The sequence below is a fragment of the Montipora capricornis genome, chromosome 8, assembly GCF_036669925.1.
Source record: "Montipora capricornis isolate CH-2021 chromosome 8, ASM3666992v2, whole genome shotgun sequence".
In the NCBI taxonomy this organism is placed as follows: domain Eukaryota; kingdom Metazoa; phylum Cnidaria; class Anthozoa; order Scleractinia; family Acroporidae; genus Montipora; species Montipora capricornis.
Genome location: NC_090890.1, coordinates 9759552 through 9785450, shown reverse-complemented (window position 1 = coordinate 9785450; position 25899 = coordinate 9759552). Strand labels below are relative to the sequence as shown.

Here is a 25899-nt window from a genome sequence, read left to right as displayed (position 1 = left end):
TCATCTTGCTGTTGCATTACCAAAACTCATTTCTATTTATAATTTATACTAATTTCTTCTAATACAATATTGTTGGCAATGCAAAACCAAGCCCATTATAATTTTTTATTTTCCACATGCCGACAGTCAGACCAACCACAAAATTATGTTGGAACTCAAATAATCAGCTTTTGATGCTTGGGCGTGGAGCATTTTTTTGAAGTTCAGTATCCTTTGTTATCTTTAAGCGGAAAGTTCCTCTGTCTGTTTGAATTCCTTGCAGAACATTACACCTCAGAAATTTCTCAGCACTTTCAGCAACAGCCACAAGCTCTAGTATTTTTGTTGGATCAGTCTCATTCTTGTGTTTAGCAAACTCAGAACGTATCCTATGTTTTCCAGCCTCTAAAGCAAGTTGATCTCCTTCAAAGACTTTAAGTCGTGTTCTGTGAAGTGAACGGTAGCAGGATAACACCTGAAATGATGACATGAATTAAAATGTTAAGATAAATATTGCAACAAAATGAAAAGAAAACAGATAAGTGAAACATTATTAATTAATGATGTGTTTACAATCTTCAAGTAACAAAGTTTATTATATGACACAAGCTCCATGACTGGGCAAGATATTCTATTGCAGCTGTAATGTGTGAAAGAACAACATGAAATTACCAAATTTAAGGTTTTGATGACATGAACACTGGAAGACAAAACTGCAAATTTACTTGGAACAGAGATCATACCTGTGGGGAACCTTATTGACTTTCACTTTGCTAAGATGCTAGTCCATCCCAGGGTTATCCCTAACAGTATGTCACAAGTATACCTACCGATCTATACACCTGGGTGGACAGAGACAGTAAGCAGCAAAGTTTCTTGTCTAAGGAAATAACTCAGTAAAAGACTTGGGCCTCAAAACAGTGACCCTAGGATCAACAGTCTGGTGGGCTAACCACCACACCTACAATACACTGAGCGTACAACTCACTGTGAATCTCTCATTTTCAATGTTTACTAAAAAACCATTTGCAAGCATTGTTCAAAGTGAACTGGATGGAATTTTAAAATTGGCCTTTGATGACACAAAAAAGGTATACTCTGAAGAGATGGTTTGATGCCATAGCAATTATCATTTCTTAATAACAAGAGCACTCGAAAATTACCTTTCATGGGGTAAGATCGATTAGCACCATTTAGGAACAAATGACCACTGGCAGAGTTGTGGCAGCACCTTTTGCAAGAACCCTTGAGGTAATGGGGTCTTTACAAACTGCAAGCTAGCAAGCCATGTGAGCCTCGCATTTAAGTCCAAGCACCCATTTCAAATAGAGCTGATAAAGTATTTAAGTCTAAGCACCCATTTTAAAACGGTTAGCTTTCAATAACTGTGTGGTTCGCATGTTGATTCGCATGGCTCTCATCATCAATATTATTGTTGACTGCTTCCATGGATCACATGTTGGCTCAATTGGCTAGCATGTTGTTCGACTCACATATTGACTCACATAGCTCGCTGGCTCGCAAACAGTATCGTACAACCCCAGGTAATGGATCCAAACATCTAACCCTAGATCTCCCTTTGTATCCATGAACAATAATAGACTTGAACATACCTTTGTCAGTATAGCTACTACCCAAACCAAGTTTAATTAATAGACCCTAACCCTTAACCTTCAATATCGAAGGGTACACTGTATTGGCAGGAGGACTGAATCATGGAACCAAGAATGTTCATTCACAAAGTAAAAGTCTTGATAGTTATAGCTTAACCATTTCATAGGTTGTTTTGTCTATAAATTCACATTTTTAATTATATATTTTTAGTCACTAATGTACTAATGTTCTCACTAATTAGTGTAATTTTACTCCTTATCTTCACAAAATAGTTTTTCATCAGCAACCATCTGAAGTTTCAAACTAAAAACTAAAATAAAGGAAATGTATATGTCTGAAGTGTGGGCTAAATTAGACAAAAGAGAAAAATAACCCTCACACTTCTCTGGAATTGTCCAGATACACCCGAGGATCATTTCCCTCTTTTGTTTAAAAACTACAAATTGTAACAACTCTTATTTTAGTTACCTTTAATAAACCCTGTGCATTTGGATTTTAGTTTACAACCCGGGAGTGGGACTCCCATATGAAACAGACGGGGATGCTCGTCGTCTCGCTTAGGGGTGTAAATTTTGGATTTTGGTCTCGCTTAGGGTGTTCCGGGCAAAGCGCCAATATTTTATGCCACCAAGGTCTCGTTTAGGGTTCCGCGAAGTAACACAGAATTACGCGAAGAGAAACAGAAGTCAAATTTCCTTTTAAATTTTCTTTTTAGAGAAAAGCATTCGATGATTATGCCTTTTTATCATTAAAACTCATTGCGTGTCGTATTTTTGTGTTTTTAAACGGTCTCTTTTAGGGGTCAAAATTTGCTTAAGCCACGCCTAGATTGGTCTCCTTTATTTCCGACGCGCATCCCAGTCTGTTTCATATGGGAGTCCCCCCCCCCCCCCCCGGGGTTCACAACCCCCAGCCCATCCCCCAAACACTTTCATGTATACCGGGTAATCATTCATTAATTTTGTAGTTCACTGAAAATAGGACATTTGTATGATGACACCATTTGACTACAAGTACTAGAATCCTCCAGGTTTGCTTGTCTCATGCTAATTAGAGCTATTGTTATTCTTAACCACTAGGAATACAAAATTTAAACGAGAAAAGAAAAACAAACTAAATTCTGGTAGTTGTTGTCAAATGACGCCATTGTGAAAGTTGCCTATTGCTGTACGAAAAATTAAGGAATTTGGAAATTGACATTTTAACTGAGGAGAGTGTGAGAGAATTGGGAACGTACTTTCTGGGGTTACCCTTCTCCTTGTTAAGATTTACCAAAGATTTTCCTACCTTAGACCTCAAGCTGCTCATAGTCAACTCATAGTCCAAGAATCTTTCGTCCCATGGCGTCAAACTAGTTGTGGACTGGTGCTAGACTCCTGCTCAGTCTTTTCGCGTTAGTGATCAACATGGCCACCAATTTGAAAAAAGCTAGAAAATCAAACAATTCCTCCGAAACCACGTACAATATTTGGTATAACAAGAACGTTGGAGAGAGAGGTCGCTCGAGAGAAAAAGCGCACGCCACTTCTCGATGCAATATTGCTCAAGATAGCGGAATAACAAAAGGCAGTGAAAGACAGTGGGATGGAACGTTTCTGTGTTTGAAATTTGCCAGAGGTTGTTGTCCGTTTGGATATGAATGCTCCTGGGTGCATGCATTACCTTCGAATGAATGCGTTGCAAACTTTGAGGCTGCAAAAGATTGCTTTGGGAGAGAGAGACATGAACATGTACGCGATGACCAAAGCGGAGTTGGTTCGTTTACAGCCCATCCGCAAACAGCGAGGACACTTTACGTTGGTGGAGTATCCGTCACGTCTGATGCCCAATCAATTGTTTACAAACACTTCAGGGAATGGGGGGAAATCGATAATATCAGGGTGTTAGAGTCGAAAGATGTTGCTTTTGTACGATACAAAAATCGCTCGAGTGCTGAATTCGCAATGGAAGCAATGCAGAATCAGTCACTGGATCACAATGAGATTTTAAATGTAAGGTGGGCGACGGATGATCCAAATCCTTGGGTTGTAAAGCGAAAGCAGGAAAGGAGCAGAGAACTGCTTGCTAATGCTGTACTTAAAGACTATGATGGACCACTTGAAATTTCACGCCTGGGAGCTGGCTGTGATAATCGGCCTCAAAAGCGTCAACGAAGAAGCCGTGAATCACAGGAGCAAAGTGAAGCAGTTGGTTACTATCCCAACACTGATGATCAGTATTGCGAGAGTGATGTGAGTGCTGGTGTTGAGGCAAAAGCAAATCATTTGCTTTCCAACCCAGTGACAGGTTACCCCACTGCAAGCAGAGAACAGCCTAAGACTCTGACTGAACTTGTGAAGTGGTCCAAAGAACAGGCCCTAATTTTTAGCCAAAAAACAGATATGTTGGATTCAAGGGAAACTAAAAAGGAAGCTGGATCAGGAAGCTTTTCATTGGTGTCTGCATATGATTCTTCCTCAGATAGTGAAAATGAAGAGAAGGGCTGAAAATGTGAGATGAATCGGACAAATCAGCCATACACAGAGCTCAAAATATTGCTTATAAAATAAAAGATTTTTTGAATAATAATTGTTTTATGGTTTGCTAGCCTGAACAGCTGACAATTTTGTGTGATTCAGTGGCACTCTTTCCCCACTTCTCCACAGTTTTCTTGTTTTTCAGAATTTGCTCTGCCTCCCTCTTTCCCTCCCCTTTTAGCACTTGCTACACAAGCAGTGAAGTGGGAAAACTAAAAGTCAGATCATCTCTCTTCGAGCCCATGTTTGGCTCACCAAAGCTTCAAGCCTCTGTCAGTTTCTAACATCATCTAAAGTTGACATGATGTTAAATTGATTCCTTGCCAATCTAACAACACCTTCTCTTCAGGCTATGGCATTGTGTCCAAGAGTTTTTTCTGCATCTTCAACATGAAAACATTGCCTGGTGGTTCGAACACAATCCATACCTGTTTATTCTTTTAATCCTTCAATCAGAATGAACTTCTAGAAGCACATGACCTTGAAGATTGTAAATTGCAACTCTTTTCCTTGGAACAAAGTTGGGGATTTTAGGACATCAATTTTATGCCCAAATATGAACAGAAATAAGAATGAAGTTGCACACGCAGGAAAATAATAAGGAAATTTTTAAACTAAAAAAACTCCAGCTCTGAACCAGAGTTACATGCTTCAACGTCATGAGCATCTAGAATGAATGTATGAATCTTTATTGCACACAGTAAATGCACACTTAAATAATTTTAACTGATTATAGAAGTTGTACGGGTATAAATAACATGGAGGAAAATGGGGGAAAAAAATTCAGGACTGACTTGTGCAAAGTCTGAGTAATGCTAACCCATGGCTCTATGAAATTGCGTGCTTTGCGTATGCATGTAATTATGTTTTACAAGCACAAAGTTTGAATATTCATGATGCATACCCTTTATGTTGGTGTGTTCAAGTTTTTGCAGAATAAGATTTATCTGGAGTTTTTCCTTTGGATGTTAATTTTCGGTGTTGTTACCATTCATTTTCCTGTAATAGCCTTCAGATTCAAGAACAGTTTTTGTAGAGAGCCAATGTTCAGCTCGAAACGTCAGCTTTTAGAATTTCTGTACGGTGGTCAATTTTCATGATCAACTCAGTTGATAAAACCAAATTTTTGTATCCCCTAGCCTCTTTTGCAGCCGTTTTTTGTGTCAGTCCCATTCTCCCTCCCTGCAAAGTTGGGGGGGGGGGGGGGAGAATGGGACCGACACAATGGCTGCAAAGGAGGCTAACTATCCCCAGGAGCTTAAAAAAGTTAAGAGAGTTTTTGTAGTAAGAAAAGAGGACAAAACAATCCTCTACAATTATTTTTTTTGTTATCCATACCCTAGGCTATTTGTAAAGGAGATATGGGATCCCTTCCTGAGGAGATACACCCGTACTCCTCTCCACCGAGAGATCGGTGGACGGACAGAGCTGAAAAACGACTGCGCAAGTCACTGATCCGCGGCACGAAACGCAGGCTCAAGGGCGCGCTTATTCGAAAAGACTATCTGTTCGCCGGAAAATGACAGCCGTTGATTAAATCAAAAAAATAAGGTCGCTGTTTGAAAGATAAGGATTTTGTCACAATTTTTGACGAGTTTTGATGTTTTTCCAAAAATTGAAGGGGTGTACAAATTGTGTAAAAATTGTTTTCGCGCGGTATATGCACCTTTCGTGTGACTATACGGTGAATGGAGGTAACGAGCGCTGCACTGCTTACTTTTTTGACAGTGTTGGCTTTTGTCGCAAGTTTCTCGTACGGTTTTTGCAAGTTGCTGGTTTTCTGGGAGGACCAGAAATACCCTTAAACCCTGTTTTGGCGATGTTCGGTCGGTGGAATTGGTGAGAGCTTCGAACTTATCTGTGGAGACTAGTTCGCCCCGTGGTTGTGATAAAGGACAATTCCTCTTTGTCTGTGTTGGTAAAGAGACATTGAAAAAGCCTTATGACGTTCCAGATACTCTCTATAATACTCTGAACAACAAAGGAAGACAACTTGTGAATTATAGACCGGGTGGTGAATGGTGACACGCTTACAAAAGAAATTGTGGCAAGCAAGCTGAAAGTGATATTAAAATGGAGTATGCAAAGATGCAAGAAGACAAATTGAGCTCCACGTTTCCCCAAATTTTAATACGAATTTATAATTATCATGAAAGCAAAATACATCTTTCGCTCTTTACACAGCATCTTTTCTTAAATTTATAGAAGAGCGATGAAAGCCGGCCCCAACAGAAACTGAGATAAATCGGTGAAAGGATTATACACTGTATGATATAGAGAGAGCAGGCAAAAGAGTGCTTCACCCTGGAAAGCCCACTTAATGACATTAAACAGCTCAGAGAAAATTAATTTGCCCTTGATTTGCTTGCCTTTTAAAACAAAAATTCATCAGATCCTAACCTGATCAAGAGACGTCATTAATGTTATTTTTCTTTCAGAAAGTAAATCCTATTTTTTTCCATTAACAATTGACAAGAAACTACAAAAATTTTACAAGGATCAGTTCAGACAACACAGTGCATATTGCAAAACTGATCTAAACTGGAGACATTTCACACATGCATGCTACATTGTACTTGATGAGTTTAAACAAAATCTTTAGAGCATAGACCACTAGAAAACATCCCTGAAAGGGGCATTTCACAAAATTAATATTTTCAGCTGTATAGCAAGAAGTTCACTATAGCATTATCTGCCGACTGGCCTAGGTGGTATTATCCTAAAAAGATGATTGTATATTAAGTAGATGGAATCCAGTCATCAGTATAATACACATATGCAAGGGCTATTCCATATGGGTCCCAATGCTTAAGAAGATGTTTGTTTTTAATTTTTTCTTTGACAAATTGTCATTGAATGTGTTTGGAGGTGTTCTGGGTTTTGACGTCACTACATGTACTTGAAGCATTACTGGGTTGGCAACTCATCAGATCAAAAGCATTCACAAAGTTTGCGTGCAGGTGCAAACAACATGCATTTGTTATGTTTTTGCTTGAATATGTTGTCCCCATTTTGTTTTATAAGTACAACATGTGGCATCTTAAAGTTCTGTGCTGGTGCAAAAAGTTCATAACTGAAAAAAGGTTAAGGACTGGTATTCAGTTCTAAGAGGAAACTGAAAAGTTTGACAATGTGAAGAGTACTAAAGAAACTGCTTAAAACTCAACAGCATTCTCTGGATTTCTCAGTGACTTTATCCAGTCTTTTGTTCCACACTACCAACATGGACAAAGTGAACTCAATAAGATTATTGTGGTTTATTGCTGAGAAAAAAAAGGCTGAATTTCTTCTCGCTCCTTTCAGAGCTAATATTTCACAAAACTGCCGCAAATAATACCAGGTGGATCCATCTCCCTAAAGACAAAAAACGAAAATGAATGTTATTGTCCATGAGATGCATATTACAATGCTATAATCTACAATATAATGATATTATTATTTTCCTAGACACAGGAAACTGCACATATCAGTTTTTATGGGGGCTGTGAAAATTAGTACAAAAAGTCATTCTTATTACACAACCAAGACAAAGAAAACATGATGGGCTAACCATATAAACATACAATAAAGCACACATAAACCAATGACCCTCAACTGTTTGCCTTAACACATGTTCTTAAATTTGAGTCTAACCATAATTTTGCCTTGGACGTTGGGTTGAACATAGATTTGCAAATAATGGCCAGTCAAGGGGGGAAGCAAAACACCATCTTCCAAGTTTTGACACAGATGTTGACACCAAGTGTGTTGCATTATTACAATAATGATAGATCATTATTATTTGGAGATTGTGGAACCTAGACTACAATTAAGTCACTCGGGTGCCACTTTCAAGCAGTATTTCCCAGTCAATAATCCTAGGATTAACAGGAAGCAGGGCCTGGACTTTGCACTTTTATTTAACAAATTGTTCTTTTCCTAATATGGATGTTCCATTAATTAACAGGCCAACAGTTTCCCGAACATGGGTGTATCAGTTGATTGCACAGGGTATTTTGGTGGACAAGTATTTATGATTCTGTAATCAAGCCTCACTATGGCAATAAACAATGTTATTGATCACACTACTGTGCAACTAGAACTTCTTCTGAGTGTAATCTCAGAGGCCAGTCTTGCAATCAATTTACCTTTTCATTGAAGAAATGCCCTGAGACAGGGACAAAGAACTTCAATATTTACTATGTAGTTCTGGCCAGTACTTGTGTTCATTCCAACTTCACAAGTTGGCAAGGTGTTTTCTTTTAGACAGCTGCCTTTATGGGGGCAGTCAGGAGGTTAAGTGGCTATTGCAGAGTGGCAGCACTCTAAATAAACTGCTGCCTTGCATTGGTTCAAGGAGAAGGTTGACAACTTTCACATAATGCTCTTAGAACATGTTACGTTTAATTAACGCATTGTAAATACATGTACGATTGATTGTAAAGGTGATTTCAGAAAACCCTGCCCAAATTATCTTGTTGATGAAAACTGTAGAGATTGCATGGGCAATACCCTAGTGTGCAAACTGAACCAAACGTTGTGAACACTTCATGCTTCAAAAACAAATATGTAACACTCACGGTAGCCTCGGTTAGTTTCTGCAGCGCATATTCCCAAACAAATTTAACTGGGTTTGCATCTCATGGCCCAAAAATTCCACACAAATATGTTACTCAGATCTGATGTGTCTCCTTGAATTCAATCACCACGATCTCACTTCCAAAATTCACACCGTCAAGAGTTACAAAGTGACACACGCAGAAGACGAGATCAAATAATCGAAATGGACACTTCCCGTCTCATTTGCACGATTTGTGCTCCCTATCTGGTGCATGCGCAGTCGTTTTTCAGCTCTGTCCGGTGGACGTCCTTCCGTAAAGAAATATCCCATAATACCATGAGTGATAAACTGTCATTCGTTAAAAATTGAATCACCTGAGACACGAAATATGAAGCGCTCTTCTCGTGAAACAGAAATTTTTCAGGCAAAGAAAGCTCGATCAAATGCTTCGAAAACGAAAAGCAGCTTTACCGTTTCTCCAATTGAAGCATTTCGCGGAGAGCTCCCTTTCTATCGTCAGCCGACTGAGGTCGGATGCTTCTCTCTTGACGACAAAAGGTCATTTCACGACGACAAACGACAATTAAGACTTTTCTCACCTCCACATAGTATAGACTTCGACCTTCGTGCTGGTTATAAAGATTTTGTGAAACGGGACGATGGAGAAAAAGAAGGCTTGGAGCATTTGTTACAATGGACAAATCGACACAAAGAGAAGTTTGAAATTATTCACAGCCCCACATCAGAGCGGTTTGCAAGAGAAAAGCCTCCTCTTCCAAGGTAACACCGGAAGTAAACTAAATTTTAGGGGAAAAACAAGTTAATAAAATCTTGGTTATTTGCTGCTATCTTGAACGGCCTTTGATCGTTGTTATTTCTTGATTCCCCATCCCAACTACTGTCGATCAAAAGGGCTGCTTTGCACTTGTCACACAAGCAGGCAAGCAACACCATACATATACTTGCATCGACTTTACTGGGTTTGCGTATGTTGGCAGTGCATATACTTGCAGCATCTTCACCGAAAATCAGATGGAAAAGGACTGGCAGTCATTTGCAGTACTGCAATCCATTTTCTTTTTGCCAAGAGTAGCTGGATGCTGCTGAAATTTGAGGCACAGGTCAAGACTAAAATCCCTGCTCCACTGATGACCAACCATGCCAAATGTTCCCCTAGACCTAAAACAATATTTTTGTAGAGTGAGTAGGACCAGGAGACACTTTTGGTCCTGTTTATTCATCTGTGGCAAAGCAACATGTACCCTGACCTGTGACCTATGCTCAAATTAATTAGACCGGCCATGAGATTTGTCATCAAGGGTGACAAATGTACTTTGAGAGATGGACTGCACCTGAAAGTGAGATTTTTTCTTTTTTAGCTTGTCTAACACCACTTTGTGTCTCTGCATTACCCAAAACTATTAGTAGTAAGGCCTGCTTCCAACTGCAGTCTATTGCACAAAATTACCTTTTCTTATAGTGCTTTCTATTCCATTCTTTCTTACTATTCTGTGCACCACGAGCATGCAGACAATGATCTCACAAGGGGTATACCAATAAATCAAAAAAAAAGTATTTCCAGTCATGTATTCAACTGGTCAACTAGCATGTTGACTTGATTGGGGGCAAATGAAAGATTCTGAAATGTAGTATTAGCTTGTGGGGAAGGCTATCAGATAAAAGTTTTCCACCCTCAGTAGACCTAATCAGCTAACTCAATGTGTACCCAATTCAAATCTCCTGGGATGAAGATTCTTTGAGTATTGTATTTGCTTGATGATGTAGTATTCATATTTAAATGATATGGAAATACCCGGAACAAAACAATTTATTCCCAAAGGGTTTGAATTGGGTACAACATTGAGTTAGCCAATTAGGTCTGTGACTTAGTTTTGGGCTTCACGTTTATTCCCAACCAGTACCTAACTGAATCCAGCTGAACAAAACATTGTGCATCTCCAATATTTCTTTCAAAATGAGGACAAATCATTTGAGTAAAAGAAACAAAGGATAATAAATTGGCTAGCAAATTATGAAAGTCTTTGCTTTAAAATAGTCATGTAAAAACCAATAATTAAGTAAAGTACGGTCGTCCGGGTGAGTGTAGTCCTGAGAAGGGCTGTTTGAGATGACATTGACGTTTCGACAACCTGAGCGGAAGTCATCTTCAGAGTCAAGTGATTTGTGCTACGTCAGAAGATACTATAAGAACTCCAGTCAACCTATAGACGGATCGAAACGCACCAATCACTGTTTGGTCTTCACAGCCAATTACATCTAGGCTCAACTGTCAGTCGACCAATAACATCACGAATAAGTTGACCAATGACATCTCCCAGAGTTCTTATAGTATCTACTGACGTTACACAAATCATTTGACACTGAAGATGACTTCCGCTCAGGTTGTGGAAACATCAGTCAATGTCATCTCAAACATTCCTTGTCAGGACTACACTCGCCCAGACAATAATTGTACTTTACTTAATTATGATATGACTCCTGAGTTCAAACCATTATTTTACAATTTCTTATAAAAACTGAATAATATTATTAATGACATTAAGTTCCATGCCTTGAAAGAAAGCAGAGATATTTTTGTAACTGATACTTACATTGTAGATGGTTTGCAACCAATCTCTAGAGACATGGATAACCATGCTGCAATGTACAGTATTATTGCTGGTGGATGAACAAAAGGAGCTAATGACAGAGCGACCTTTTTTGTTTTCATCCACTGACATCGTGACAATGACATAACGTGAAAACCATCTATACTTGCAACGAGGACAAAATTTATGACAATATTATTTCTAAAAAAAATTGTTTTTTTTCAGCTTACACACAGATTTTATAACATGGAGAGGGCACTTAACAAAAATTATGTGTACTCCTTATGAAAAGAGAGACTCCTGGCAGATGGCAGCAACACTTTACAATGGAACGATTTACATAAGTGAGGTAGAAACGGAGGAAAACAGGCACAAGAGGGAAAACATGGAGGAAAAACATAAAGAAATGTGCTATTGGGGATACAACTTTGAAAGCTTTGTCACTTCACCATTGGATAAGAATTCCAAACTCCAGAATGGCAAAGGAAAAGCTGGAAAATATGCCAACAATGACAGTGAGGCATTTATCACTGTGATCAGGACCAGACTTGACAAACATTCTTTGGTGTTTGGTGCTGAAGTGGATTGCTGTGCTGAGGTGAATGGGATTTACTTTTATCATTTCTTAACGACGGTGCCTGCTATTGTTACTGCGCATACGTTCTGCGCATCTCGAGATACTCGGATTTCCAGTGGGTGGTGCTTATTTATACACTCCCCCAGGGATATTTTTGTAAACTCAATTTGGGAAAGAACACCACATATTGCCTTTTATTTTGTTTTTTTTTTTTACAAATATTGTTGATTAATTATCTTTGAAAAACACGTGGTTAACCCCAATTTTCTTTTTGGATTTCATTAACACTTGCTAAGATCTGCTTTTCCCGCATATTCAGTAAACTGCGCAAATATACCTTTGAATTAGTAGGCACCGTCCTTAATGAAGACATAGCTTTTGAGTGGATGGAGAAGTTGTTAACCCATTGACTCCCAAGGCGTTCTTCCCCCGCCATTGATGAGTAAAATTGTCTGGCATTAAACACAGTAAAATCTATCAAGTCTCACTTCCAGTGGTCAATGGGTTACGAATCGAAATCCTTGGTATTATTCCCCCCTCCCCCTTCAGCTGAAAGAACGTCTAGCAACTTCATATTCTGAACCTTAAAGTCCCTATGACGATTATTATTCCCTCGTTTTTTAACTTTTCGTTGAAAGTAAATATCTATAGTGTCTGAAGTGTAGTACTTCAAAAAAATTTCCCCCATAGTGGGTGTTTGATTTATACGCAAAAAATTTTGGCCGAGCCAGTTGGGCCCTGTTAACTAATGACGTCAAAAAGGTTACTTGATCGCATTTCTTCAGAAAGAAATGTGCAGAAGTGTAAGAATAGAAGTCTTGTTGAAAATCTATAGAAATATGTTGGACAATAGTTACCCTTCAGATGCCATGAATGTTCTGACGATTCAGAATGGAATTACATGTTGTCATTAGTTACCAGGACCCAACTGGATTGGCCAAAAATCAAAGGCCTGCTAAAACATGTGGATACACTATTAGGGAAAATTTTTGAAGTACTACACTCCAGACACTATAAACATATAACCGAAAACTTTGGAGGTGTTTCTTTTTCATGGTATGGAGGGTGGCTCTAATATCATGTGGTTAGATGGAGTACATGGTTTAAGTGCTCTACTTAAACATGTCTTGAGAAATTACTGGTATTCCTCTGATTAGTTTAGTGTGATGGTGCCTTGGCGCGTGACTCCCACCAGGGAGAAGGAGTAGTGATGGAGAGATCTCCTTCATTTTAAAATTTCACCAACCCAATCTACAGAAAGTGCTTGAGAGTTCACAGAGGTTGATGCAAGATCCGAGTCCTAGCTCTGCTATCATCTCATTTAAGGCAAGCTTAGATTTATCCTGAAAACTTAATTAATGTTATCCAAGGGGATTAGCAATACCAGGAACCCATGACCCGGAGCCTACAACTCCCATACTGGCCCTATGTCACGGCATTTTTACAGACCGGTCTATTTTTAGGCTACCTTCCGGTTTGATGACCCTATGACTTCAGGTTAGTTTCTTGTAATTGGTCATTGCGCTCCTGCGGGAGTCTCATTCGCGGGAAATTCAATCTAAAAATAAGTCGGTCTGTGAAAACGAGGCATGCTCCGAGGCTTGGTTTCCTGCAATACTCTCAATTGCTTCAAGGTTAACTTATGTTATCTTTCTAATCAAGAAAAATGGAGCAGCACCAGCAAACTACATTGAACTGAAGACCTCCATTCAACCTCATCATCACAACCAGCATTTCAGCTTCAAACGCTACAAGCTCATCAAATGGTGGGCCCAGTCATACCTTGCTGGTGTACCAAAGATCATATGTGGCTTTCGAGATCACCATGGCAATGTCAAAGAACTTCAAACATACAATACTTTAGCAATACCTAGGCTGGTCAGGGATGAAGAAGGCTTGTGGGACTCCTCTATTTGCTTAAATTTTCTAGACAGATTCCTCACTTGGATGAAGGAAGTAGTTACAAAAAGTGGACCTGATGTTGTTTACATGTTCTCGTGGAAGGAACCATTTCTGGAAGTTACTGTTTCTGAGGTCTTGGATGGGTCTGACCGTTTTCTTCCGGACTGGTATTTGGAAAGTGGTGGCAATTCTGCCTCTCCTTTTAGCTTTGCATAGTTAACTAATACTGGCTAGTCTAAGAGACTTTCGCTCTTTCCAACCAAGGTAAAAGGAAATTTGACTTAAAATGACTAGATAGTAGTATATGCACTAAGAGTAATCAAAAACAATGAACAGCCATGTCAAATTGAAAAGTTACCAATATTATTAGTAAGTAATCAAACAGATAAATACTAACTCTGTATGCATTCATTGTAACTGAAAAAATTAAAGACAGTGTGCAGCAGCAAGTACCATTGTAAAATCAAGTGGTTGTTACCTCTAACCTAAGGAAACTTTGGTTATCACACCTTCATTAACGCTCGACAAGTTTCTATGTACTGTTTGAATCTTTTGTTGCAGTCATAACTCAGACCAAGTCTCATGTGTATTGTAACCAAAGCAACATGTCCATTGCAATTGTGATTGTCACATTTTATTGGTGTAGGTTTGATAGGTCTTTTTCTGTAAATATGGCAATAGCTCCTTCAAAGAGCTCTGTACGGGTGTTAAACTTGTATTAAAGTCAAACTTGCAAAAAGTCGTAAAGCTGATGGCATTGTAAAATGCTATGATGTACCAGTCATGCATTGCTATGGCCACCTATGCGGAAAATGTAAATAATTTCATTATTTCACATTAAGAAATTAATCTGAGTTCATATAAATCCTCATGTTTCTTTCCCAGCTTCTTTCTTTCTCCTCTTTTGTCAGCCTTTCCCTACGGCTGGTTTTTCTTGGCTTACAACTACTCTGTTTCTCATTTTTCACCTTCCTTCTCTTTACAGCATGGCTATCATTTGGACCAAAATGTGTCACTTTTGCCTCTTGACTTCCCTTGCTGCCTAATCCGAGTCGGTCTCTTTTCAGGACTGTCTTAATAGGAAATTTTCTCCCAATGCCTTCAGGCCCTAAACCTGTATGGCAATAATAAAGATTAAAACAAGGCAAATTTCATACTATATGCAAGTCACTGGCCTGGTGGTCTAATATAGGAGAAACTGTGCCAGTGAACAAGGTCTTAAAGTGTGCCTAAACTCAAATACTTTTAGTCTACAATACCAGTATTTATCTCCCCACCGAAAGCAAAGATGTTTGACAATCTTTTACGTTGCTTTTTGTCTGCCAAGCAAGACGCGCAGAGTTGTCAAAACTAGCTGTGATTTGGACCCACCACCGTGATGTGAGAGGCATCGATCTATTCTCGAGTTTACCTCACAAACTCCTTTGCAATGCAAAATTTCTTTGAAAATAGGAATGCAAAGCAGTTTGTGACGTAAAATCAAAAATAGACCAATGCCTCTCACATTACGGTCATGGGTCCAAATTACTGCTGGTTCGGACTGCCAAGTTTACGTGGCTTGCATGGCACAGAAAAAGCCAAATTCTGGGTAACAATGGTGAACGAGACATGTGTTTGCTTTAGATGGGGAGATTTACATTAAGAACGAAAAATCTTGAGTTTAGGTGCACTTTACAGTGAAATTGGTTGTTCATTTGCCTGCCACCTTGCAATAATTATTTTGTGACGCAATGTAGGTGTTTTGATTGGCAGTTTGCTTCGAGGAAGTTCAAATTTGAACTTGCTGCCTGGTATTTACCTTCCCAGAGTCAGGTATTTGTACCCGTTCAAAACAACCTTGAACTCTATTTTTTACAATATAAATTTACGGTGTAAGGGAGAAGGTTCACAATGTAATTGCACATCGGGGGCATACCACTGGACTGCAACTGTGCGTAAGTTGCGAAATTGAACCTTCACCTTGCTTGGAGCAAACTGATAATCAAAAACACAACATTGCGTGACAATAATTATTGCAAAGTGGCGCGCAAACAAACAACAGGTTTCACTGTACAGTTGTAAGTACTGCCCAAGGTTGCATTTAACCCTGTCACTCCCAAGAGTGATTGATACAAAATTTTCTTGCAAACACAATAGAATACAATGTCAGCATACTGGCAAAGAAAATAAAGAAATTTATCACCTGGGATTTTCTGTCTAGATATATCATCAAATTTCCCTAACTGACATCAAAAGTAATGTATGGCAGTCAGTAACGAGAATTATACCAACCTGCACTTGTGAACTTCCATATTTCAGGAGAGCATGCATGTCCTTGGATGCCCTTCCCATCCCCCCCCCCCCCCTCCCTTAATTTCCTCATTCTAATGAGAACCCTGTCTTGAATGTCTTTGTCAGCAAGTCCTTGTTCCTTTGAGAAGTCCACAGAACTTCACATACACTCTCATACATTATTTACTGTAACAAAAACAGTGCTGCTAGCAAGTATATGACATTATTAATCAAACCTTGATCTTCATTCCAACCAGATTTCAGCATTATCTGATAGCCAACATTTTTCTCAGGGATGTAATAAAATGTCCTCTGAGGCTTCCTCTCTGTATTAAACAAATGCACTGTTGAGCCTTGATGTACCTTCTTGCTGTCACTGAACTCTTCCTCACATATTGAGCACCAAGACTTAACCCAAATTTCATTTTTGAAGGTTTTCTTTTGTCTGGTTTGAGCATTATCATTGTAAGTCAAAAGTAAATCTACAACATCAAAATTTTTAGAAAGTCTTGCGAGATCCAATGCTGTTCTTCCGTTCAAATCTTTGCAAGCTTTCCAGATCGCTCCTTTCTCCAACAGAAATTTAACAATATGCAACTGTCCGCTGTGCGATGCACACATCAAAGCTGTCCAACAAAATTGGTCACACACATTGATGTCCACCTTGTGTCCAGACAGAAGTTCCTGAATCGGCCTCAATTTTCCCTCCTGAGCATATCTGAGAAACTGGTGTACTACTCTCTGATTGGGAGAATTTACAGAGGATTTTCTGTTGTCTGTTCCATCTTTATTACCACCATCGTCAATATCTTCGTCATCACATTCAAATTCGTCATCACCTTCATGGCGATCGACGACATGTACAGAACTAGTTTTGTATGCGCGACAAGAATTTTCGATTTCGCTATTTTCCTGTCGTTTTCTTGCCTGCTGATGTCGAGACGGCTTAACGCATTTTGAACTTATAGTCGAACTATCAGCCAAAGACAAGACGCTCTCATAAAATGTTCTTGCTTCCTCACCGGACATTTTTCCTTGTTTATCACATTCGGTCTCTTTCTTTGGTGAAAGAGTTGCATCCTTGGTTTCTTTTGGTGATACAAATCTTTGTAACACGTATGCAAAGCTCATTCCAAATCACTCAGGACAAGAAAAGCCCACCTTGAACAGTGTTCAGAGGACCCAGCTATCCGCCATCTTTGATCAAAATGTTTAACCTCGTTTTCACAAGACTGGGAACGAGGTTTCCCATCTCACGCCAAATGTTTTGGAAGGTTCCATGGCGGTATAATCAGTCATAAATTACAAACGAGAGCAAACAAGCATGGGACGCGTTTCAACCCATAAGAGGCAGAAAAACGAATGTTGAAGGTATTTCCAGCGAATGATGATGCGTGGGAGCTAACTATCCAGTAATCAAGACCCAAATTGAAGCCTATATGTAAACTTTAATTTTTGTTGCGTCACTGTTTTAATGTTCAATTCGCCCGAATGTGGACAAGCTGTTATATGAATACTACATGGATAAATTTGTAATTGTTGGGGGATTTCTTTGCTTTGCCGCCGATGTATTCGCGATCGCCTCCTTGGCAACCCCAGAGTGGGTCGTGACGGAGTTTGCTGGTGAGTATTTCCACATACTTCTCGATCAATCTCTAAATGTTGAACTACTTAGGGTATAATTACTAATTCCAGCGGAAAGGGAAAAATTCCTTTTCCGCTCGAGGGGAATGGGGCAGTTCCTTTGCTACGTTTCTAAGAGCAAATCGCCCTCAGTTAATTTTTTTAAAGAAAAATGAATTTTTTATCTTCAGCATTCATTTCGAAAGGAAAACTTTGTACACACCAATTAGTGCAGCTGGTGCTAGTGACATAATAATGAGCTTAATAATCCCTATGAACTTTATTTAAGTGTCAACTGTATTTAGCACTAGGGCACCAATTGGAAATAAACCTGTTTGATGTTTGGTCAACAACTAACTTAACCCACATTAATTTTGACGCCAAGTCTGGAAATCAAACCTGAGCCACATTTGTGGAAGGCATGTGCTCTCACCTGACTGCGCGTTCCTTGCTCCCCGTCCTTCGAGGAGCATCCAAGCTCATTGGTTTTCCTCATGCAACATTCATCATCAAATTCCTACCTAGGAAATACAATGAAGCACCCACTTAATGTCAAAATCTCTCCATTACTGGATTATGCTCACCATACAATGTAATATTATTTCAATGTTGTCCAGACTTTTAAAAATAAATCAATCAATTAAGCCCATCGTTCCTGGTGGAACATTGGCCATTGACAACCCCTCACCATCACACAGTTGGTTCCCTTCTGTTTCATAACTGCCTCAGCGTCTGGTCTCCAGCTGTGGCAAGGCCGACCTCTCGTCCTCTTCCCCTGCGGGTTCCAGTGTGTGGTGCTGGACGCTGGTTTCCTAAGGGTGTGTCCAATCCAGCCCCACTTCCTGCGTAGAATCCGCTTGACCAACGGTTCCTGCCCCGCTCATTCCCACAGGTCCTCATTTCAGATCTTCTCTGGCCATTGGATGTTGAAACTGCACCTCAGACTGGTGTTTGAAGAATGTGTGAAGCTTCTGTTGTATTGTCTTTGTTGTTCGCTATGTCTTGCTCCAGTAAAGCAGAATTATGGACTTGATGTTGGAGTTGAATATGCACAGCTTGGTTCTTGTGTTGATCTCTTTGGATGCCCAGATGCTCTTGAGCATGACAAAGGCTGCTCTGGCCTTACTGATCCTGGCTGTTACATCTCGGGCTGTTCCTCCCTGTCGGTCAACCACACCTCCCAGATAGATGAATGACTCCACCTCCAAGATGGGCGCTCCGCAGACTGTAACTGGAGTGTTCATGGTGTTGTTGATCTTCATCAGCTCCGTCTTCTTTCTGTTGATGTTGAGCCCTGTCCCGGCTGATGTTATCTCCAGGAGGGTGGTCTTGTCCTGCATTTGTCTGTGGTTGTGACAGTAGGGCCAAGTCGTCAGCGAAGTCGAGGTCATCCAGCTGCGTCCAAAGCGTCCACTGTATGCCATTGTTCCTACCTGTTGTGGTGGTCTTCATAATCCAGTTGATGACCAGGAGGAAAAGAAATGATGACAGTAGACCCCTGACAGACTCTGGTCTTCACCTCAAATCTCTCAAGCAACTGGCCAGTATGGGCAATCCTGTTCATTGTCTGCACTTAATGAGGGAGATGATCTTCTCTGGGACTCTGTAGTGCCTCAGCAGCGTCCACAGCGTTTCTCTGTCCACGCTGTCTAACGCCTTCTCGTAGTCTATAAAGTTGATTTAGAGGGGGCAGTTTCCACTCCATCGACTGCTCTACAATGATGTGCAGGCTGGCAATCTGGTCCAGATCTTGCTGAAGAGGCTGTGCAGCATGTCGACCACTGTCTCCATGTCTGCTTTGATGGCTTCTGCCGCTACCTCATCCGGCCCTGCTGCCTTCCCATTCTTGAGTGCATTGATGGCCTTTCTGATCTCAGCCTTGGAGGGTGGGAAGTCTGGTAGTGTATCAGGGGTGGGGCGGTTTAGCAGCTCCCTGAAGTGTTCCGCCCACCGCTTCACCTGCTCCTCTGTTGTCGTCAGTGGGTTTCCATTCTTGTTTCTCACTGGCTTGTCTCTCTGTTGGAACTTGCCTGACAGCTTCTTACAGTAGTCATCAGGTACAGGTCCTTCAGCTTTCCCTGTCCAGCTGCTGTCTCGGATTGGCTGGCAAGGTCATTGATGTAGTCTCTCTTGTCCTTCGTGATGCTCCTCTTCACCTCTCTTTGTGCTACTGTATACTCAGCCTGGGCTCGAATCTTCACTTTCCTTGCCTCAAGCTTGCGGATGGTGTCCGCAGAGATCCAATCCTTGTGCTGGGTCTTCTTCCTGCCAAGGACTTCCTCACATGTGTCGTGCCAGATCTTCTTGCTGTGTTCCCAGTATGTTCGGATGTCAGTCTTGGGGTCTATCAGGTCTTGTAGCAGCTGGTATCTGTTGGATAGCCTGATCTTGAATGCTGCCTGCGTGTCTTTATTCCTGAGCAGTCCGACGTTGTACTTTGTCTGTGTTGTTGGTTGTTAGTGAATCTCTTCACTAAAAAAAATTTAAAAAAAGATTGGCATCATGTGGGTTTGAATTTTGTTGGTTAGCTATGGTATTGATGCAGCATTTTTAAAGAAATTATTTATGAGTGGACAAAGGCAAACCTGACCTTGGTTTTTCAAATGGTGGATAATGCTGTCCACTGGATAAAACGCTATCCAGCAGACAAACACTAGCAAAACCAATTGAGTTATCCAGTAGAATTAAGGATACAGATTATTTTATCCAGAGGTCATAGTGCTGTCCATTCTTTTAACAAATGGGGCCAGTTGGTTATTTACAAGTGAAGCCAAGGAGTTGAATACCAGGGGCTACTCAGAGCAGCATCAGCGTATATGTAGGACTTAAACACAGGACCTTTTGAATTTTCATTACAGTTCCCTTACTTCTTGCCTACACTGCCTCCCTTTGCTTTGCTATTCTGCTCCCTGACAGGTTTTGCTGGTCACTCAAAGGTCACAACCAAAGTTTGAATTAATATGAGTTGATAATTTAATGTGTTGTAAATGTTGATCTTGTAAATAATATTGCTTTCATCATGTTCATATACTTTTAGTACTTGTTGGGATGTATTCAAGATAATTTTATAATTATTCTGACTTCACTACAATGAGACTTCAAAATGTGAAATATATTTTATTGAGGGTGTGTCAGTCAATCCACGGCACAACACAATAGTAGCTTGGATTTCACATGTGCATTATGTTTTACTTATTTACTTACCGTATTTACCCGTACTTATAACGCGCAAGTATCAATTTACATTTTCACCTTTATGTGTTAACATTATACTGATCTTACTTATATAGGAGAGTTAAATTAAAACAAATTGCACTGCACCAGATATGAAAAACCACTGAAAAGTGCCCTTTAGAAGTGGCCAAAAAATAATGTGGAACATATTCCTTATCTAATGCAGCAGCACCCGACCCAAGGAAAGGGCATTTTACAGAAAACTTAAGGAAAACATGTGAATAAGCAGTGACAGACTGTCTTAAATTGATTAAATCTTCCTACCAGACTACTTAATATGCCTGATCAATTCCATATTAGCACCTATATCCTGAGATACATCATGCCATCAGAATATTCAGTTTCTGACTAACTTGTTCCCATGTCATTCAAATATCAGAAATTCCAATGATTTAGAGTCTCCAGGGGAGTTGTCAGGGATTAAGTTGTTAAATGCACAAAAACCTCAAAAAAGTGTTTTAAAAATCTGAATAACAAAATTCATAATTATGTTTTGTGACTAGGTTCTGTTCGACTTGGTTTGACTGTCATGTGTCAGAAATCAACTGGCCAGCCAGAAGTTTGTGTCACACCTGAGCTGCCTCAAGAGTGGCTGGCCACATTGATGTTTATGATTTTGGGTGTGATCACTTTGACCCTCACATGCTTTTTATTAGTCATGTCACCCTGGAAACCATTCATTGTCGATACAGCAAAATGGATTGTATTTACAGGAAGTAAGTTAAAAGGAGAAGTGTTGGACCTTGTTCCCAAGGTCTCTCTTCATTCTAGTAAGAGATAAGGGTGTAATCTGGTCCCACGTGTCTGCGGTAGTTGTGTTGAAGAGGTCAGGAGGGGGCCCGTTTTCATTTAGCAGAGTCAAAACATGCACTTCAATATTTTTTTCTGTCACTCATATTTGGACGCACATGACCAGACCACACTTTCACCATAAGGGAAAGGAAGATGAGAGCCCCAGAAAAGGAAGTTATTGATGGACTGAGGGTCAAGGAAAAGGGTCAGAAACTAGTTCTGTAATGTTCCTTTTGGGCGATTTTCATTCAGGCTTTGAGCAAGTGGGTTCATATTACTGACCAAATAGTCTCAAAATGCTGTGTTCCTTTGCATGCACCCGCATGTCTCATTTTTGTTAGATGAAACTGTTCATGTTTCTGAGTTAACATTGCCACCAGTATTTCTTTTTTTTCTGTGATTGCCGGGTGCAAGTTTGTTATTAATTTTTAAACGCATGAAATCACAAGCCACTCTTGATTAATGAAGTCTGCCACAAAAAGCAGTCTCTGATGTCACAAAAGGAATGGACACAATTCTCACACTAGGTGATGAGACAAATAACAGTAGAATTTGCTGGTTTTAAAGGGCATGTGGAAAGGAATTCTCTAAAGAAAACATCTTGATATATGTTTACCAGAGATTTACTTTAACAAGTGTGACAAATCATTGACTTCAATTTAGTTTTCAATGAAATGTACACTGTCATGCCGTTTCTTGAATAGATTGTCACACATTTATATCTTTATGATTTGGTCAAATAGTCAAGTCACTGTGATGTCCTTAAGTATCAAAAATTGTGCGAAAATGTCACCAGTTTGTGTCATGACCCATTTGACATCATAAAATATATTTCTTTTTTTTTCCAGTGATTATGTTCTGTTTAGCTGCCCTCACATTTCCCATGGGATTTCAGATGCCAGAAATCGGAGGAAAACCATATAAGCTTCCACAAGGGACCCACGTTGGACCATCTTTCTTCCTTTACATATTTTGCATAGTTTTCACAATCGCATCTGAACTATGTATATTCAAAGTTTGCCCTCTTTTGCTGAGATGATGAAGGTTGACATTAATTTTGGGTGGATGGAATGGAAAGTTTAATATATGCATAGAGGTTTTTCCTTTGTGAACATTGTATTTTCACAAGCTTTGGCCTGAATAAGAGGATGGATAGCTCCAGAATTTTTGGGACAAGAAACTTTGTAGGAGAGTGTTAGAAGCTTGAATGATTTGCACATCTTTTTGCGGTATTTTGCGGTATGTAGCGGAGAATTAAGCAATGGTAGCTCATTAAGAGAACAAGTTGGTTGTTTGGAAAGTGAACCACAGGATACATGTACAATTAATTTGACTGTGTTTTGGCTAAATTTTGGGCCAGTGAAATAATCTTTGACTTGTTCAAAAAGTCTACATGATGGTAGGAGATTCATATCCCCACGGGCATGCACCCGAAGGTCAGCATGGGTGAAAACAAATAGGCTAGCAGTCAACTCTCATCAACATCACAGATTAGTGCCCAAAGTGTGAGTGCAAGTCATGCTAACAACATAAGGTGACCGATGCCCAGTACATGTCGTACTTATAGCATCTACTGTACAAATTAGCAGTCTACCAAGTAGATTGCTAATTTGTTAGGAAGCTGTGTAAGGAAAGCATCCCCAGGAAGCAAACATACTTTGAGGCTAGCTTGCAACCATAACATTTACTTGTTGAAAAGCAAATCAGGCAACATAAGTAGTCCCAATGGAGAGCTTCTCAAGTGGTTTCATAGATTTTTTCCAGTCACACAAATAATATATTGCACATAACTAGGAAGATCATTATATTTTCTATACTCAATTCATTCTCCATAACAATTTTATAGAAAAAAAAGCAAATAATATCAAAATTATCATCCTTGCAAATAAACCGAGAGAAAAAGGCAATATTAGTATTATTTCTTATATGGTTGTTTAGATGGTTATATTGGATCTGTTCTAGGTTTCAGTTACCCAGGTTAGGTGTGATCATCCGTGACTCATCCACATTTACATCCATCAAAATGATATTAATATAATTTCGTCAGTTGGATCAAAATTAACTTTTCTTGCAAAGGTGACTGTTGATGTTTTGAAAGTTCTCAATGGTGACTCATGCAATTTTAAGGACTTTCAAAACATGGCTTGCATTTATAAATCACAAAATGCACTTTAAGAATTATTGCTTTCATGTGATTTCCTATACTTATTATTCACATTCAAAAACCTTTCTTAGATTGGTACGGCATGTAACATTTAGGTAGCAACAGTTTTAATTGAGTGCTATTAGGGAGCTTGACCCATTCACCCCTAAACCAGCCATACTTAGTGTTTTACTCTGTCTAAAGCCAGACAATTTTTACTGGTCAATGGGGAACCCCCAGGAGTCAATGGGTTAAGCAAGAACGATGATGATGGCTACAAGAACGCCATGAAACTGCAATAATTATTGGTCTAATGAGCAAAAACAAAAGCTCTGCATCGCCCGCATCCCCTTTGTGTACTTTCTATGCTGTCGTCGCCCTGACAACGATGTAAATTGACCAAATTTGAGGTTATATGAAGGACATGAGCACCTGACAACAAATTTTCGATTTTCTCTCCAAACTGCATCCACACCATTCTCAACAATTTTCTTCCTGGAATATTGGTACACACTTTCTATGGATTAATAGCAAAGTAATTATTACTGAACATGAACAGGGAATGTTCTTAGGCAACAATCTCAAAGCCATCGTCACCATCCTTGCTTAAGCTCCCTATTGCTGGGTTGATTTGCACAGTCTACCCACTATGATTGGTGTATACTTCCCCAGAAGAGTTTTCGCAGGGTGAAAATAGGCCATATTTAACTTGATAATGAGGCAGAATGAATCTGAAAAATATATACAACCACTTTCCTTTGTCAAGCTGAATTTCAATATATCAAAAGCCTAAATTTCAGTCACCTCCTGTGCTTGCTAAGCCATTCAGGGACAAGGCCCACTCTTCAAGTGACTTAGCAAGTGGATGAGTCAGCTGAAATTCTGGCTACATAGTGTGGTAGGAAATTTTCGGAGTTGTTGGTTTTCGGTGACATTTTAGGATTGAATCAGTGTTTAGGGTCACAGTTGTAGCTTACTATCGCTTCAAAGTAACCATTAAGCAAATGATTTAACTTCAGCACCACAGAATAAAACAATGTTCACAAGTGCAGAAGGCCTCATTTTTTGATGTGAATTTGAAGGTCAGTGTGTATCTATTTGCCACTCTCAAAAATACCATGATACTCTTTGTTTGTCCCTCCAAGTTTTACATAAGCAGTGTCTTTATTTTCTCATGGGACCATTGTAAGTCCCAAGAGAAACTGGAAACAATGCTTCATAAATTATGCAAAATTTTGGAGGGTCAACAAAAGAGTATTATGGCGAATTACAATAATAAATGATGAAGTACGATCATCCTGGTGAGAGTATTCCCAACAAGGAACACATTAGGGCCGTTTATACAAGAGAAAATAAGCCGCGGCTTACTCTGGATGTGGCGTACATAATACGTGAAAGGAACTATTTATGCGAGTATAAACTCCCAGGCTAGGATAAGCCACGGCTTGAGAAAGCAGTGAACGTTAGATTATGTACCATTTATTCGGGGCGTTTGAGTCTTATGTAAACCGCGGCCAGAGTAAGCTGCGCTTTATTTTCTGTCGTATAAACGGCCCTATTGTTCATGACAGTGACTGACTTTTCGGCCACACAACATTCAAATGATTTGTGCAGTGTCAGTGCAGCACACAACTACTCTGGTCTTTGACCTGATTGGTCCATAGAAACATGTTGTTCAACTTTCTACTCAGTTGCTTGCTGAAAGACCGATTGCTGTATCTCGAGAATTTCGATACAAATGGCAGAAACTGCAAACACAGTAGCACTGTATCAGAATCCAAACCTGATGAAAGTGAAGGGGAAAGCTTTTCACTAAACCCCCACAACCCCTTTCCTCCTGGTTTTTTAAACTATTGTTCTATGACCGTTTCCGTACATTCATCCACTCATTAATCACTTTTGGCTTTCTTGGCAAATTAGTTTATCTAATATTTTTTGCTGAACAATCATTAAAATCCACCACAGGAACTAGACTCCCACCCCATGATAAAATAATTATATTTTGGTTAAGCTCTCTAATCATTTTGTTCAGACATTTAAGGCTTTTGGTTTCCACAAGGGATGCATGCATTATTTTTAGCCACAAGCAAAATATACAT

The 25899-nt window shown here is 39.6% G+C and overlaps 4 protein-coding genes and 1 long non-coding RNA gene across 5 annotated transcripts; 3 read left to right on the top strand and 2 right to left on the bottom strand.

Annotated features, from left to right (window-relative positions):
- Positions 1-2942: 2942 nt before the first annotated feature.
- On the top strand, positions 2943-4173 carry LOC138014371 (uncharacterized). Its single transcript, XM_068861434.1, has one exon. The coding sequence runs from the start codon at positions 3000-3002 to the stop codon at positions 4077-4079; it is 1080 nt and encodes a 359-aa protein (XP_068717535.1). The 5' UTR covers positions 2943-2999; the 3' UTR covers positions 4080-4173.
- A 2045-nt stretch (positions 4174-6218) lies between these two features.
- LOC138059518 (uncharacterized) lies at positions 6219-8920 on the bottom strand. Its single transcript, XR_011134214.1, has 2 exons — positions 8669-8920; positions 6219-7463 (listed from the first exon to the last, which is right to left on the bottom strand). It is a non-coding gene; the product is annotated as an uncharacterized lncRNA (long non-coding RNA).
- Positions 8921-8972: 52 nt separating this feature from the next.
- Positions 8973-14476, top strand: LOC138014369 (decapping and exoribonuclease protein-like). Its single transcript, XM_068861432.1, has 3 exons — positions 8973-9429; positions 11484-11856; positions 13498-14476. The coding sequence occupies exons 1-3, from the start codon at positions 9038-9040 to the stop codon at positions 13951-13953; spliced, it is 1221 nt and encodes a 406-aa protein (XP_068717533.1). The 5' UTR covers positions 8973-9037; the 3' UTR covers positions 13954-14476.
- Positions 14204-17229, bottom strand: LOC138014370 (G patch domain and ankyrin repeat-containing protein 1-like). Its single transcript, XM_068861433.1, has 2 exons — positions 16245-17229; positions 14204-14851 (listed from the first exon to the last, which is right to left on the bottom strand). Exons 1-2 carry the CDS (start codon positions 17137-17139, stop codon positions 14583-14585), a joined length of 1164 nt encoding a protein of 387 aa, XP_068717534.1. The 5' UTR covers positions 17140-17229; the 3' UTR covers positions 14204-14582.
- A 44-nt stretch (positions 17230-17273) lies between these two features.
- Positions 17274-23564, top strand: LOC138014376 (uncharacterized protein C16orf52 homolog A-like). The gene is made up of 3 exons (XM_068861437.1): positions 17274-17631; positions 21369-21581; positions 22506-23564. The coding sequence occupies exons 1-3, from the start codon at positions 17529-17531 to the stop codon at positions 22694-22696; spliced, it is 507 nt and encodes a 168-aa protein (XP_068717538.1). The 5' UTR covers positions 17274-17528; the 3' UTR covers positions 22697-23564.
- Positions 23565-25899: the final 2335 nt, after the last annotated feature.